We start from the raw sequence: 17,567 nt of genomic DNA, 5'->3' as shown, positions 1-17,567 counted from the left end.
GAAAATACATCACATGTAACAAATAATGAAAACATGACGAAAATTAATATTATACGCACGTACATTCGTGATTGCAGTTTACTTGCTTAAATCACATTCACTTAAAAAATTAAATTAATTTACAGAGCAAAAATGTATTTAAATATTTTTGAAATATTTTCCGACCTCAAGTTTAAAAAGGAGATAAGTGAGTACCTAGATACTTCCTGATATACATTAGGTGTCGAATCACTATTGTAGGTCTGTCAAAATTGAATTCAATGATTCTGAACGAAAACGGTTTATATCACCAAGTGATATGTTTTTTGATATAACTATTAAAGTCATTTATTATATTTTTAGTATTATAGTAGGTTGATGCAATTTTTTCCGAAAATATTGTACGAGTATTAATTGTATTATTAGAATTGAATTATTATAATAACATATTATATTTGTTTTATATTATATCAACTAGACAACACAAAACTTAATAATTCATTTCTGTAAAACAATAAATTAAGTAGATTAGTAATATCTATAAATAGGTAATATTTTTAATATAATCAAGAATGTTATTTTTAATGGTGAAATTCATGATGGTAAAAAATACATATAAGTTTAAGTTCTTATGAATAATATTATAAAAAAATTAATAACTTATCATTATTTATCGTTTAAATAAGTAATTTCGTCCAAATTAGAACTTAAAATTTCTTTAAAAAATAATTGTTCTTATACATATTTTAGATTTCATGACTTCAGTATGAACTACTAGTGAAAAATTCCGTATAAAATTTTCAAAAGTTATAAACAAAAATAAAAGTTTTCATGTAATTTTTACTACAAAATAATTTGCAATATTTTGTGATTTTGAAGAAATTCGTCAAAATTTCAAATGCATATAAAAAAAATTGTACCTATGTATTTTTAATTTTTATATATAGATATAGGAATAACTTTTGTGGAATCTTGTATAGAATTTATAAGAATTTTGGTCTAACAAATATTTTTTTAATCAACGTTCATAAAAAAAAAATTAAAATTTCTTATGCTAATATATAGCTCAATTTGAAAATGTTATCATAAATAACGAATGATAATATAAACATTTACTAAAAATTGCAAGTAATTACATAAAGAAAAACGAAATCAATTTTGTCAAAAATTAAATTTGAGCAAAAATATCCATTTTTCCTTAATTTTATGTTTGTTTTTGCTAAATATGGAAATAAGTACAGGAAAATTTTATTTGACCATTTTAAAGTACAAATTAGGCATAATTTTACATCTAAATCCACTTCCATTTTTTAAAATTAAAACATTTTATCGAAAACTTATTGTGTATTCGTACACAAAAAAAAATATACATCATGATAAAATCCGGTGTTGATGAGTTGCGGCCCAGTCCCAAAATAACGTACGAGTTGCGGCCCGGGTTTATAAAAGGTACGTACGAATTGCGGCCATACAATAATGTATATATATTACATATGTATGTAATACATACATGGCAATGGGATGTAAGATTATTTGAAGCAATTGCTTTATGTCTGAATTAGATAGATTAGTAGCCAAGTCTGGATGGGTGTATAATTATAAGATCTTAACATAAATATCATTACAAATATTATAATTAATATAATATAATATGATATAATAATATGCTAGTACGCTACCAAGTCACTGTGCCGGCATGCGTGTGTTGTCGTAGTTATTTTAGTTCTGTTTTATCAAATCTAACAAAAAATAACAAATTTTTAAATTTAGTTTAATTATAAATGTTTACCACTAATATATTAATTTAAATTTAAAATTGTATTAATAATATAATATAATGATAATAATACGACCTTAAATAAATATAATATTATAATGTACATTTTTTTTAGAATAGTAATTTACATTAAATTGTTAATTATTTTAAGCTTTAGTAAAACATTATCAATTATAAACATTAAAGACTGTTGTAAGAAATTTTATTGTATTTATTTATTTATAATTTAAATTTTAAAATGTGTAAAAAAAAAATTGATTCTCATTAAGGTGGTTCGTGATGTATCAAAAGTTCTCAAAGTGGTCTGTAGTAGCAAAATGGTTGGGAATCGCTGATCTATATTATATAAAAATATAACTTCCCATATACATAGCAAATCTTTTATTTATAGTTATGTATATATAATTTAGGTAATGATAATTACTTGGTCGCAACTCACCTGTAGCTAAGATATTGTCGGACCACAACTAACCTATACCTAAAATATTACCGGGCCGCAATTCACCGATCATCAATACCGGAAACGACAAGTCGGGCCGCAACTCACCCTCAGCCATAAAATCAATAAATTAATACATTCCTCGTTCCGCTTAGAATCTAAAATATACCTACAACATTTTTAATATTTTCAGTAAAATTCTTAGAAGTTAGTATAAAATTTGTCTATGTATAATTATTATGATTATTATAAATTCTACCTTCAAAGTTGTTAAAATAACGCAACATGATCATTACTCAACATGTATTTAATATATTTATATTTATATAACGTGTTTTTAAAAGAAATTTGTGATTTAAATTTATTTCATCATTTAGAAGTCAACCACTCGAGCAAATAAATATTTAACACACCACAGTAAATGCCGCAGATGAAAGTACAAATGTATCAGAAAAACGGAAATAGAACTTTTTTTCGTGGAAAAATACGTGCAAAGAATAAAATAAAATTAACATTTTTTTTGAGAGAGATTTTCAAGAAGATTAAAGTTTTAATATGGCTTGTGAGCAATTCTTAATTTTTTCCCTCTAAAATTGTTTACACTTTGATAAATCATTTTTATTTGAGTTAAATGACTATATTCCGTCTTGAATATTATACAAACAGAATAAAATAATAATAATAATAATAATAATAATAATAAATAAATGCTGATTAAACTTTATGATTTTGTTTACGTTTAATGACACGATTAAAAAAATAAAAAGAAACTAGTACAAATAATAATTTTTTAACGAGTCTGCAATCGCGCAGTGGTGAGGTGATCTCAAAGTCGAATATGATTTTATATCAAAAATTATGCCACTTGTAGTGTATAATAATAATAATACGCCGCGGGCGATAACGCGTGCATCGTAAACTTATATAATGATATAAAGTCGCAATATTTCTGTTGATTTTGAGAATCCAAACACCACGTCGCACCGGCGTACGTTATGTTTTATACATTATAATATATTTTGTCTTCTTTTACCCACTATTTTTGTCTCATACGCACATACATAAGTACACACCTAACCTATATAGACACACGATGCCGTATAAAGCGAACGTGAACAATTAAGTTTATTATACAATGCGTACAATTCGTATACGACGCAACATTCGACAAAAAAATCATTGTTTTAAGGCGTTCAAAATACACACATAAGTACATACATGATGGTTTACTGACAAGCATGACATTGGTAATAATTTTTCTATTCCAACATCCAAGCCAATAACACAATTCGTTTCAAAAAACAAAATCGTGGTAGACGCAGACGACTAAAATACCAAAGTGATTACCTCTTCATCACCACCAAATGCGTTGTTTACGAAAATAATAAACCAAGTAATCATAAAAAAAATAATTATACCATGTGCGCATTCGATGCGATCACGCGATCATTATTACACCAAAATAATACACTACACCTAAGTAACAAAGTCTGTTTCGACCTTTTCCTAGTTCAGAGATACGTACCATGAACGTATGTTTTGTATAGATTTTAATATACGAGTATAATATAGGATTACTCCCCGTATATTTTTATATTTAGATACGTAAATTATTTATTGCATAATGGGTGTAAAAACACGTATATACATTATTTTTGAAGTATTTTTAATCACTTGTACAAAGTTAAGCGATAAATGTGATTAGATGCATTTTAGCATACTATTTCAATATTAGTAGTACCTACTACTCCCATCATATAATATCATAAACTGCAGTATTTTCCTTCATAGTAAATTTTCGTTAAACCTACACATGTATTCCATTCTGCCGTTGAAGTTTCAAAACGCTTGCGTACCCAATAAACAATATATTAGATACTAGATACCAATTAAGTAATTTATATTTCAATGTTCAAATAAAAACACTCAATAGACAAATACTGAAAATGAAAACGAATCCAACAGAGTTTTTGTACCTATACCATTAAAATATATTTTGGTTTACAGAAAATGGGCCACATAAACGCAACGTGCACAAAATCGATTCACATTATAATATACTAATAGAGTTAAGACAAAAATCGCAGAATACCATTATATAACTGTAAACGAATGATTGCACATCTTCGATGAAAAATTGCTATAAAATATGTATTGAACGGTAACTAGATGCGCGTAAAGTTGCAGAAGTACTGCACTGGCACACTGGAAAATGAAAGCATGCAGAGAGCCCAACCTACCATGCAATGAATATGGCATATATAATGTGGTATATAACAATAAATAACAATATAATATGCAACCAACATTTACTCATGTACATCTATATTTATTCCGTAAATCAACTTCTAGTTATCATTGAATAATCAGTTTATATTAACACAAATATATGATACAACGCGAAGTAAAATATAAGTGAAAAAAAAAATTAATTAATTAATTCACAATTTATAATATTATATGTTTAATTTCGAAAAATATTTAATAGATCAAAAACGTATAATGAGATAAAAATATAAAATTGACAATTTAATTTAGTTACTTCACACTCTTCACAATAGGTACACAAGCAATCTTTGATTTTTAATATTTTTGTTCGAAATTTCCAGTGTCATATTTACCTCAATTAAGATACGAGTTGTTTTATGAATCAGTACATATAAAAGCTACTGTCAATAATATGAATGTAGCATTTATGAATAGATATATAATCAAGTGTAGTGTTATACACAAAATATTATTTTGTTATTTATAACTTATACTTAGCGTTAAAATAAATTATAATGAATATAAAATTTAAAAATAAAAACAAATAATTATAGTGGCATTTTTGTGTATTTAAAAATATTTTTGTTGCTATAAAACAAGTATTCTAATTATTATAATGCACTGAATGAAAACTTTAATTATTACATTTTTGGAAAACTTCATTGAGTTAAATCAATAATTCATTGATTTCATAATAATATATAGTTTCGTTTTAAAATATACATTCATTTGATTGTCTACCAATTATTTAGAACTCTTATTTAACTAACATTTAATTATAAATTTAAAAAGTTTTAAATGAATAAATATTTATACAGAAATAACATCTCCGAGGAAATCAAAATCATATTATATGGTTAAATTTATCCGAGTTAAATAATAAATTAATTTGATTATTTTTAGTTGGTACCTATATACTGTTTAGCTAAACATAATTCTTCGAATTCAACATTTTTAATAACATTTAATTAAATTTAAAAACTCGTACAACTTATATTTCCGATAGTATATTACTGTTAATTACCAAAGGTTTCTTATTTATACACATGATAGTCTAGTAGAGCCACATTAAGGAACGCATTTCAATTTGTTTCATTGAAGCTATTTAAATTGTTACACTTATCGGTTAGAAGTTACAACCCTTCCTATAAATATAAATAAATTTAAATTTAATTAAGTTTCGTGTTCATTGACCTAAAAATAAAATATTTTTATGCTACCGGTGCCAATGTATTGCAGATTGGAAATAAGGATCTTTAGTCTTTGTCACTAATGTGTATTTTTTAACCATTTAATCTTTGTTTATTTTAAACCTATTATTAAAATAAAGAATTTATATATTAAATTATATACATGTGTATATTCCAAACTTTGCATACCAAATAAATAATCTATAATTAAACTATTAAACATAAAACCAAAACACAATAAATATTTTTTTATTATTATTATCTAGGCTTTAAAAAATATGTTTATTAGCCACAATTATACGACTCATAATAATATATAATATGCATATGAATTGATGAACTATTTCTTCGTTTGTTAGCTGTTGCTATTTAATTAAGACACAGTAAGCTAAATTTAAAGTTACTTAATAATTTACAGTTCTCAGTTCTCACTACGGCGCGTTAAGTAATATAGAATATTTGTACATACCAGTTACAAAATAGTTTCGATTTTAGTTAAATACTAATAATAATCAGTGCTATCGGTAAGATCTTCGTCTAAAATGGCGAATCATATATGTATATATTATATTATATATATGTAATAGAACATGGTTAGACTGCATTATTAAAACGAACATTATGTATTATAATTATAATATTGTAATTGAATATCTAGAAAATCTAGTAATAAAATTACATAAATATACATAATAACGTATAGGCTCAATATTATATTATTATGAACGGTAAATAATAATTATAAAAATGCATTTCTATTCATACATTTGTCTTGGTTATAACTTGTATAAAATATATAATAAACACTACACTCCTATCATAAAACATTGTGCTAATTCACAAACCTTTGAGCAGATAAATATTATATTATCGTTGTATAGCCTGATAGACACTTTAATGTACTGCGATATTGTTTTTCGTAAGCATTATTCAATTTAATTACTTTAGCAAAATATAGAATCACTCTCTGAGAAAAACAGTTTAATGATTTTTAATATTTCAAAATAACTCAAGTTATAATATTTTTTTTCTTTTTCTATGTTATAACTGATTTATTTGTTAAATGTTATATAGATAACATAGCGTACTACCTACTTTTAGATTTTTTTCCTCCGTCATTAGAATCTTTTAAAAAACTTGTTAAAAAATACAATTATATTTATTTTTTTTATCACCAACATACAAGGTTTTGATAGACTTATTATAATAAAAGGTATATTTTAGAAAAATTAAAATAATTATTTATAACAAGTTTTGACAAATTTAATAAGCCTGGAATTATTATATTTATCCACTTAATAATTAGGTTAAGCTGAATTACTTATTGTAAGTCCTATTAATTTAGGACTTGTTATATATGTGCACTAAATAATCTATATCATGTTTAATACATAAAATTTAAAGTAACAAAATCATGTTTACAGTGATATTTAACTTATAATATCCGAAATTATAAAATATAAAATTCTACTAATTAGTTTATTTTTTTCAAATTAAAATAATATGTGACACAAACAGATACTTATTCAATATATATATATATATTATTTTGGTTTTTTTTAAGCCAATATATATTTTACTTTTGTTTAACTTTCGATTTAATTTTAAATAAAACAATATTTATGTTGATGTAATATAATATAATATGAAATAATATATAAATTATTCTCTTTACCCTATGCTATTTTGGGTATAAATTTATTTAGTTTATTAATTAAAATATATAAGATAAAATATCTAATGAAAATAAATTTAAATATAAATATTTCATACATAAATAGCTAACGTAAAACTCTAATATCATATTTGTACATCCTAATCTCATACATATCGATTATAAAATAAAATTGTGTACACTATACCTATACACATATAACATAAATTAAATCGTTGACTATAATATATGCAAAAATAAATATAAATATATAAAATGTATTTGAATTAATTTTAATTCGATATGTTTAATTACAGCTTAAATAAATCACTATGTTTTACCATCCATGGTTTAACCTTGTTAATATTTTTTATAAATAAATAAAAATGTAAAAATTATACTTTAATTGACGTATCTAATCTGAACCCATAAAAACAATTTTTGTAGAATTTATGTATTTGGGATAAATTGTATATAATCTTTAGGCAATTTATAAAAAAGAACAATTTTCAAATTGTCTAAATGAAAAAAAAAATTCAAATTTTTTTATTTATTCGATATATTATATAATATTACATATATCCTGCATAATTAGGTTCATAACGAAATTCTTTTTAATTCTATATTTCTAACCCCAGTTCGTTTTTACACGTATTCTCTTATTCACAAAGCCACTTAGGCTATTTCACGAAGGGCTATTATTACGGCCACTAAATTGCGGGAATCATAAAAATAACGGAGTATAATAACCACGCGAGATTTCAAACTTTATATCCACATAAGATAAGTGCTGCAATTTGTACAATAAAAATAAATAGCTTAAGATTTTCATGTAAAAAATTAAAACAAAATAAGCTCAAATTTAGAAGGGATTGTGAAAAAATTAAATGTTTAAACTGTAAAGAATACTATAAGTATATAATAAATGTTAACTTCTAAATTAATTTACACATGGTACTATAGTTAGGAGTAAATATGCAATTTATGTTAAACATTTAAATTATCTTAATCAATTTAGCTTATTGAAAAGTCTTACTCTTTATACAACAAAACACAATAACTGTTAAAAATAGATAAAATTGTACTTAAATCAAGCAACGTGTATAATAAAATAAAAAATACCAGTCCCAAAATACAATAATCACCTTTTTGGTTTCTTTATACAATAATTTTACTTAATATTTGACATTATAGCTATATACAGCTTATAGATAATAGAACATAACTTATAAAGATTACGTGATAATTAGATACACTTTCTTGAAATATCTCACATGATCAAGTTTACGTTTTTTTTTCTTAAAAAAACAGTAAAATTAATCTCCAAGTCTCCAAGAAACTATGTACCTACCTATCTTAAGTCTATATGAAGTCACTTTATAACGAATACAGGTATTTTTCACGTTAAAGTTTCATTTTAAGTAAACTACAAAAACTTTTCATAAAATAGAAGTCTATAAACATAATGAAATAAGTAGTGATTCATTAGGTAATTTATTCTTCTACACTCGTCACCGAACATCAATCATTCTCGACATAAATAAATAATGATGTGTTTTGTTTATTTCTAAGAAAAAATATTTTTCGAGAAAAAATTTTAAAAATTATTCATAAGTTCATAAATCAGCACTATATAACAATGCTCTTTGATGAATCGTCCACACTAAACCAACAATACAAGTATTATAGCAAAAGTATGTGATTTAATCTATTGAAAATGTATTAAAAGATAGCTTTATAATAATATATACCTACATATAATTTATACTATGTATACCTACTATAGATAAACAGGAGATATTTGATGTAAAATGTGTGAGAAGTACAAAAATTGAAAATTTAACTTTGTAATCATATTTTTAAAAGACTGTTCAATCATAATATAGCTGTCAAATCCTCATACAACTTTTTTTAACAATTTCAGCTGGTGTATATTATGCTACATATTTTAAATTCCAGAAAATTTGAAATTGCTTCTTCCAAATAATATTTATATATAGATACAACTTATTTATTCCATCATAACAATGTCAATTTAAAAATAAGCTAATGCTGATAACAAATAATTTATTTCTTAAAATCAATTGACAGATAAAATAGAAATCTTATTACTTATTAATAAAGTTTAATAAACAAAACAATTATAAACAAGTTGAAAAGTCAATTATAAAATTATAATAATTAATAGCTATTATAATACCCCTACATATTATATACAAGTATACTCGTATATATATATATCGGTTAAAAGGAATATAAAATATACGTTTGTATATTTACATTGAATAAAAGATCAGAACACTATATAGTAAACCCAAAAACAAGATAAATACAAGCTTGTGTTTACAGTTAAAAATTGCATGGGTATTATTCAATAGGACGCGACATTTTGTATGGGTTGAAAAATGGGTCTGTTTGTAAAAAAAAAAAGTTTACTCCATAATTCTTGTGAAATACTCACGGTTTATCTTTTGTAAACAACAGTTAAAAAAACCCATACTCATCTAAAATTTATAAGGAGCATGCACACATGGTCGTGCAATAAATATTACTGGACACTCATTTCATTTATAAGATATCAAAAAGTAATTATAAAAAAAAAATCTTAAAGAGGTTGTAGTTTACAGAATTAAATTTAAACGCATTACTATTTCTATAAAAACATTAAGTTTGAATACTGAAATAGTGTTACTGGATGGAGATTACTAACTACTATTGAGGGACCAACCATACATCATTCAATTTTTTGAAATCCTATACTAAATTTACTATTTTTTTTTTTTTTTAATTTTACTAATTGTAGATTTTCATATTTATTTTTAGTAAAAAAAATGTAAAATCTACATTTAAATTTATTTTTATTTTACTATCATCTTATATAATAGTTTAAATTTTTAAAATAATTTATCAATTATGATACATTATTTATTGATATGTAATTTTCTTTAAATAAACATGGAAATTAAAAAAAAATAATAAATTGTATTAAAAACTGATAACGAAATACCAACATTTTTTCTTGAAATGCAACACATAAATAACTTAATTATTTTCAATAAAATAACATTAAAAATAGGTAGGTACCTACCATTATAAAATCCCATCATCATTATTCGTTTATTATCAACTATATTAATTTCAAAACTAAGACCACGCTTGTCTTACGATCATGAAGAACAAATACTATATATTAGTGTAAAAAAAAAAAGCCGATTTAAAACGTCTTATTCACATAAGCTCAATATTATAAAATGAAAGTAAAACTTTTTTATTCGCGTATACTAAAAACTAAAGACGATATCTGTGCGTAAGATTTCGAGTAGATTCCTACAGTTGTTGTTAAAGCTCAACGATAACGAAATACACTATTTTGTTGTATACGTGTAACGAAAAACAAAATGTATCATAAAGCAATTTGTTATGCTAGTAAAAGGGTAGCAATGAATTTTACATGGTTATTTAAAATTTAAAAAGCACTATACTACATTGGACTTATCAATAATAAACGGAAACATTCGGCGTACCGAAACATATTATGATTATATCAAGTTAAATTCACGGTATACAGTCAATATACATGTGTATATAATATATGCGTTACATTATATCATATACAATAGAGTACAAAAATTGAGCAAATTTTTTTCGATATTAATCGACAAGTTATCGCGTGTAATATTATTATAATATATTATACTTATGCATACAATCACAATATCACAGTAGTTGTTAGAATATACTACAGATAACTATGTATATGTTATATGTATAATATGTATTATATACCATGTTTATATAATATATCATATAATATACGTTCTACATAACAAGTACCCGCCAATTCGTCTTTCCATATTTTGTTTCTAAAGTAAAAAATTCATTTCAACGGCGATAAAGATTTTACGATGTTATTTAACATAACATATACGGAAGTGTATATTGTCGTCACACACGATGGAACTTCATCAGTATCTTAGGTATTGTCAATTTCTCCGTGTGTATATTGACAAGATTTATTTTATTACTACCTCAATTTATCCTTAATTCGTACTTTACAACTTTTGCGCATCACTGCGGTCCCCATATAAAATGTATAATACTATACGTACGTACATTATACGTATACACTCGAGAACACATAAAGTCTCATTGAACACTTCTTAATATTCGTTAAATGGATGACAGTTATAAGATTTTTACAACTTATTAAATGACTACATCAAAAGTAGAGTTATGTATACATTCGGCAGTGGGTGGATCATGAATATAATCTCCTCTCTTTTTTTTCATATTTACAAGTTTAATTTAATTTAAACCAACAATTTTCCTCGCCTCACGAATAACTTCTAATTATGCTAAGATTTCGTTTAAAACTTCACCTAATACAAAAGTAAAAAGTAGGTTATACAATTAAAAAAAATAAAAAGTCTACTTTAAATAAAATTTATCATTCTCAAATATAACATAATACGTGCACCTTACGAATATACAACATACCAAATTTGCATTCATAAATTTTAATTTTTTATTATTATTGTTAGTTATAAATCATATTAAAAATAATATTAGACGAACTGTTACTAAGCTTTTTGTTTTATATATATATATATATATATAAATATATCATAATCTGTTATACATAAACAATACAAATAACAATCATAAATAAGATGTTATAGGTACAATAAATAGAAAACAACTGAGAAAAATAACATTAAACACAACTTCTCAGTTATAAAATACTAAAAAATGTCGTTAGATCATTGACCACCTGGATAACAAAATTCACTGATCACAATCACTTTATGTATTCAAAAGTTGTTCTAGGCCTATGAATGTTCGTAATATCTCTAATGAGATCTGTCTAGCTAAGACAAGAGTCTGGTGATAGTGTTGTTAAAACAATGTAATTTAATAATATAACATCTACAATGAGAAATTTCACAAACGAGTAATAATCTGTGAGGCCTCTAGTTAAGACTAAGTAAAATGTAAATATGCTAAAATTAGGGCTTATATAGTTGTAAAAACTGTATATTGTTTTATATATTTTCGATTTATAGCAGACTAAGCTAAAAATCCGAACTAATGATGGTATATTAAAAATCAAAAATTTAAAATGCTTATTTTGTATATTTTGTCAATTTTAAGGAAAAAGTACATATTTCATTAATTCTCTTACGCATATTAAGCATATTTAATTTTTAAAAAAATGATTTTTTTTTTTATTAATCTATGAGTTTTAAATAATATTCAATATAAAACTCAATATTATTTACACAATAGTATTTTTGTCATCGTCACAATCAAATATTAATTTGATAACAACGGTACGAAATGCATTTAAACTATACCATGCTAATATGTCGAAATATTATATGATCATCAATAAGTGGTCGATTTAATGGGCGTAACACTTTTTACCTTTTTACCTGAAAAAAATACGAAACGATTGCACACAAAATTAATTTAATTTTATACTGTTGACTAAAATGATTATAGTTTAAATATAGTTCAAAATCTAAACTAGGTGTTTGGTCGAAACAATTTTTTTCGATTAGATTTTTATTTTTGGAAGATGTAGCAGATGCTTTTGCTTATTTAATTGAAAATAGCCCTACTGATAATTTTGAATTCACTAGTTTTATACTCAATAATTACATGTCATCTGATACCGATTTTCCACCGATTTTATGGGCAACTGAAGCTGAACCTTCAACAGAGACAAGAACTTAAAGATAATTAGGTAAAAGGTGCACAATCATGTTGTATTTTCTCAAATATAAAAAGATAAAAAGCGCACATTCATGTTGCAACGTGATTTAACTTACCGTATGTAAATCTATTTATTGTTTATTCGTTAATAAATGTGTTGTAAAAGATTTTAAAATTCCAACCAGTTTTCATCACATTTATAAATATTAAATATAAATTTATTTTTCTACTTTTTACATTTGTTTTTATGTAACAACATTAAATGTTTTTTTTTTCTTTTTGGAATTTCTAATAATTTTTTTTTTTGCTTAATTATAATTTTTTTATGAATATTTTGCCTATTAAAACTCCTATAACTTCTAACTTTTATGTAGATATATATAATATATATATAAATATTATTAACTATTAATCTATAATTATTAACTATTGAAAAGCAAAACTTTCCATTATAACTTATACACTGAAGTTTTAAAGACCTGACGGCGCGCATTCACTTGTTCTCATACATCCACCCATGTGGTACTGATACATGTGAAAATTTCAATTTATAATATGCAGGTATTATAACAATATTAAATAATATGTTTGAAGTGCATCGCGAATATATGAATAGAGGTTTAGATAATAATATTATACCAGATGATTCATCAAGCACGCTCATTCATTTTTGTTATCTAATAAAGCAGTTATTCAAACTCTGATTATTGCAGAAATTTTTAAATCTTTTAAATCTACCTCTTTTGAGATTGTTTGTTCTACTAAAGGAGTATACAGTCGTTATACAAACTACAGTTTTTCAAATAAAAATTTTCTTTTTTAATTTTAAATTATTTAACGGATAATTTTGTTGAAAATTATTTTGACGTATCAAAATTAAAATTCAATTTAATTTTTTGTACTAAGAATAAATTCGTATGATAATATTAAATTTGACTTTGAAAGATTGGAGGCTTTGATAACTTGAAAATGTTGGCAATTAATAGTAACTTATCAACATTTGTAAAAATTGTTCAAGTATAATTAACACTAGACCCAATATACATTTATTGTAGATTTTTGTAAATCTTTTTTTAAAGATTACTGATATATTTATTTTAAAAACTACTTGTACGAATTTTCGTTTGGATAAATAAAAATGTTATCCACTAAATAATTTTCAATTAAAAACGTGGATTCTATTTTGAAAAATAGAAGCTTATACGTATATCACCACAGGTCATTCCTTAAATAAACCAAAAAAATCACAAGGTTTGTAAATATACTTATACTATATGCTTAAAAATTTCAACAAAAAAAAATATTAATAAATTGAAAAATAGAAGTGAGCACACTTGGTAAATCACTTCGTATTTATGTGAGCTCAACTTTTATGATATATATACATAATAATTACTATAAATATTTCGTACAACCTGCAAAACGTCGGCAGTAACAGCCGGCAACTTGTAAGGCAGTCCGTATGGGTGCGGGTATTGTGGCGGTAGTCTGGTGTCGATGGCGCCAGTTCCAAGCACGTTCAGTTCGGGCGCAGCGGCTGCACCGACGTCTTTGACCTTTAAATTGCTCTTGAATGGTTTTTTGGCGACTGACGATGAGGACGAAGACGTCGGTTCAGCGCAGCCCGAGGGCCGTCCAGCCGTGAACAGCTGATGCTGGTGCTGGTCGAGAGCGAACGTGACGCGTTGTGACCGGCCAAACGAACCGCGGCCGCCGGACGACGACGACGACGACGACGTGGACACCTGGCGTCCCGCGGCCGTGAACAGGTCCGCTTCGGCCACGGTGACGGCGGCCGGTGGCGGCAGCAACTCTTCGGCGGACGCAGTTCGCTTGTTGATGAACATCGGCCTGGACGTGGCCTGGTGCTGGCCACAATTGCACGACGACGACCGCGGCGGTTTACCACAGTCTACGCCGCCATTGTGCAGTTGCATGTGGTAAGCCGAGACTGCCGGTGGCGGCGGCGTGGGCGGCAACCCGGATGGCACGATGCCGGCGTTCTGCAATTTCGTTCCAGCCGCCTGCAACTTCTCCTGGATGAAAGCCCGTTTGGCGCCAAAGTCCGGGTCCCGGGCAGCCGCCGCTCGGCTACCGGACTGCATGGTGTGGTAGTGATGGTGATGATGGTGGTGATGCACGGGGTTCCGGCCGTCCGCGCTCGAGCACCGTTTTGTGAATTTTTTGCGCCTGTAGTCGAACGATGGTTCGCTTTGTGTAGACTCAACGTCCGTCTGAACTCCCGATGGCGGGGCCCACGACGAACGCACCGACGAGGAAAGCATCGTTCCGAACCGTGACTCGGCGAGATTTCCCAGCGATTGACGCCGGCACGCCGCGTCTAACGTCGCCGACGAAGGCAGTATGCGTGGACACGGTTTAGCCACCACACCGAGCGCCTCGGCCGCGCTGATTTTCCTACCATCCGACGACGACTGCTGCTTGTTCTGTTGACTGTTGACCGCCAGCAGTGCGGGCGACGAACACCGACTACCAGCCGATAATCGGAATGACGACCTGGCCAAGTCTTTTGCCGGTGGTGATAAATTCTTCTCTTCCACAGTCACGTCGACCGGCAGGCTGCCGCGTTTCTCAGTCGGCGGCGAGGACTCGGCCGTGACCGCCTTTATCGCGCTGTCTGAATGGTGTCGGACCTTTTGCGGATGTACATTCTTGACCGGTGACTCGATGGTTCGCACCCAAATGTCCGCTGCGCCATCATCCTCTCCGTCGTCGTCATCGTCATCGTCGTCGTCGTCATCGTCGTCGTCGTTATCATCGTCTGTACTCTCGGCCAACGTGGAAGTGCCCGAGTCCACTTCAACGGGAAGCTTCTGGTCGACTATTGTACCGGCAATGACTGACGACGGTTTGACGGCACATCCGTTTTCAAACTTGCTGATCAACGCCGAAGCGGACAAGTCTTCGTCCGGTTCAGCGGCCACTGGCGATGGTATAATAGGCGGCGGTGGTGGTAGGTTAGTGTCTACGTCCGAAACAACGGTACGAGGTGGCGATGGTGGCGGCGGCGGAGGAGGAGGTGACGAAGCGGTCACCACCGCCGGTTCCGGTTTCTTGCAGACCGGTTCCGCAGCAGATCTTTTCGCCGGCACTGTGGTCAATCTAGTCTGTTCACCCCTAGGCGGCACCGGGGGTGGTTTCTGTTTGCCCGTGGCCGTCGTCCCTTGCGCTGTAGCTGTGGACGTCCTGACCGGCGGCGTTGGAGCGCCACTGCTGGCGCCACCGCCGGTGCCGGAAAACGTGTGCAATACGGACGCCGGCACTGGGGTTTGGAGTTGTGGCTGCGGCGGACGATGATCGGCGGCGGCGGGTGAGGCCGCCAGGTAAGTGAACGGTTTGCCGAACGCCGCGGCCGGTCGCATAGTGTTGACGGAAACTATACTTCCGGTCGAACCAAGCTCGTCGCCGAATGATCACATAAAAATCGCGAGTGCCCGATCGAACCGACGGACGGAAGGACGCAGTGTTCGCGAGCGTACGGCGGCGCAACGGACGATCAAAAACGGAAACGTACACGCACCGCGGAGGAGATATTATTATAATGTGTAGTATGCGACTCTCGCGACAGCGGAAAACGTCGTCGGTGCACAGTGGTGTGCGCGCCCCTCTCGAGAGAGCCGCCGCGTGCGTTTGCGTGTGTCGTCGCGAACTGGGGACCCGACGCGAGCAGCGCGGACGGCCGTCGAGCGGCGGCGGCGGATCGAACGGCCGGCCGTGCGCATGACCGTTGCAAAGGAGCGCGCGACGTGCCGCTCCGAGGCGGCGGGACGTGCAGGAGGTCCCTCTGTGCGTGCGCGCCGCGGAGGAGTAATACACAGCAATTATACCGTGGAAACACCCCGTCCCGCCGTTCGCGCAACGATATTATATATATCATACCGTCGCCCTTCCGCGCGGCGGTGTCGTCGCTCGCCAGCCAGCAGCTTTTCATCTCCAAAAACGAATATATTTTACTCTGCGCGAAAAACCTAACCTATAACAACACGTTACACGCCGTATCACCGCACTGTTATTATTATTATTATTATTATTATTTTACACTCTTTTGATATCGATCAACTGGATATACATAATGCACGACACGCCACGCGCACGCTATACATTTATGCACGGCAGCAACAATATACGGCCGCCACCGCCACCGCCGCTGCCACCCCAAAAATATTTCGTTTTTTTTTTTTTTTTTTTTTAAACATGTATGCACGTATGCGTATAATATGACGTACGAGATCATACATTGTTTTTTAAAACATTTCACATTAGTTGATGTATGCGTGGAACATATTTTTATTGTTTTGAGTGTTTTCGATGATGTTGTCGTGATTTTTATCGTCATGCTATTGTTGTTGTTACATCGACAAGTAATATCACACCTGTTTGAAGTGTTTTTAGGAAATTCCGAGACTTTGGCATACGAACAATGATACAGCGTTTCCCGCTCCGTCACAATTACTGAATAACTCGGTAAATACGTAAAACGCGATTATTGGCAATAATGTACTCGATCACTGCCGTGCTTAGTTA

At 29.8% G+C, this 17,567-nt stretch overlaps 1 protein-coding gene across 1 annotated transcript in view; it reads right to left on the bottom strand.

The window, feature by feature from the left end:
• Positions 1-16,676, bottom strand: part of LOC112604429 — a 179,225-nt gene extending 162,549 nt beyond the window's left edge. Inside the window, exon 1 of the mRNA XM_025353473.1 lies at positions 14,438-16,676. Coding sequence (XP_025209258.1) covers positions 14,438-16,405 — 1,968 coding nt within the window. The 5' untranslated portion in view covers positions 16,406-16,676. The remainder of the gene's footprint in view (positions 1-14,437) is intronic.
• Positions 16,677-17,567: the final 891 nt, after the last annotated feature.

This window comes from Melanaphis sacchari, unplaced genomic scaffold (assembly GCF_002803265.2).
Source record: "Melanaphis sacchari strain LSU unplaced genomic scaffold, SCAv2.0 Contig11_pilon_pilon, whole genome shotgun sequence".
Classification (NCBI taxonomy): Eukaryota; Metazoa; Arthropoda; class Insecta; order Hemiptera; family Aphididae; genus Melanaphis; species Melanaphis sacchari.
This window is presented reverse-complemented; position numbering and strand designations above follow the sequence as displayed.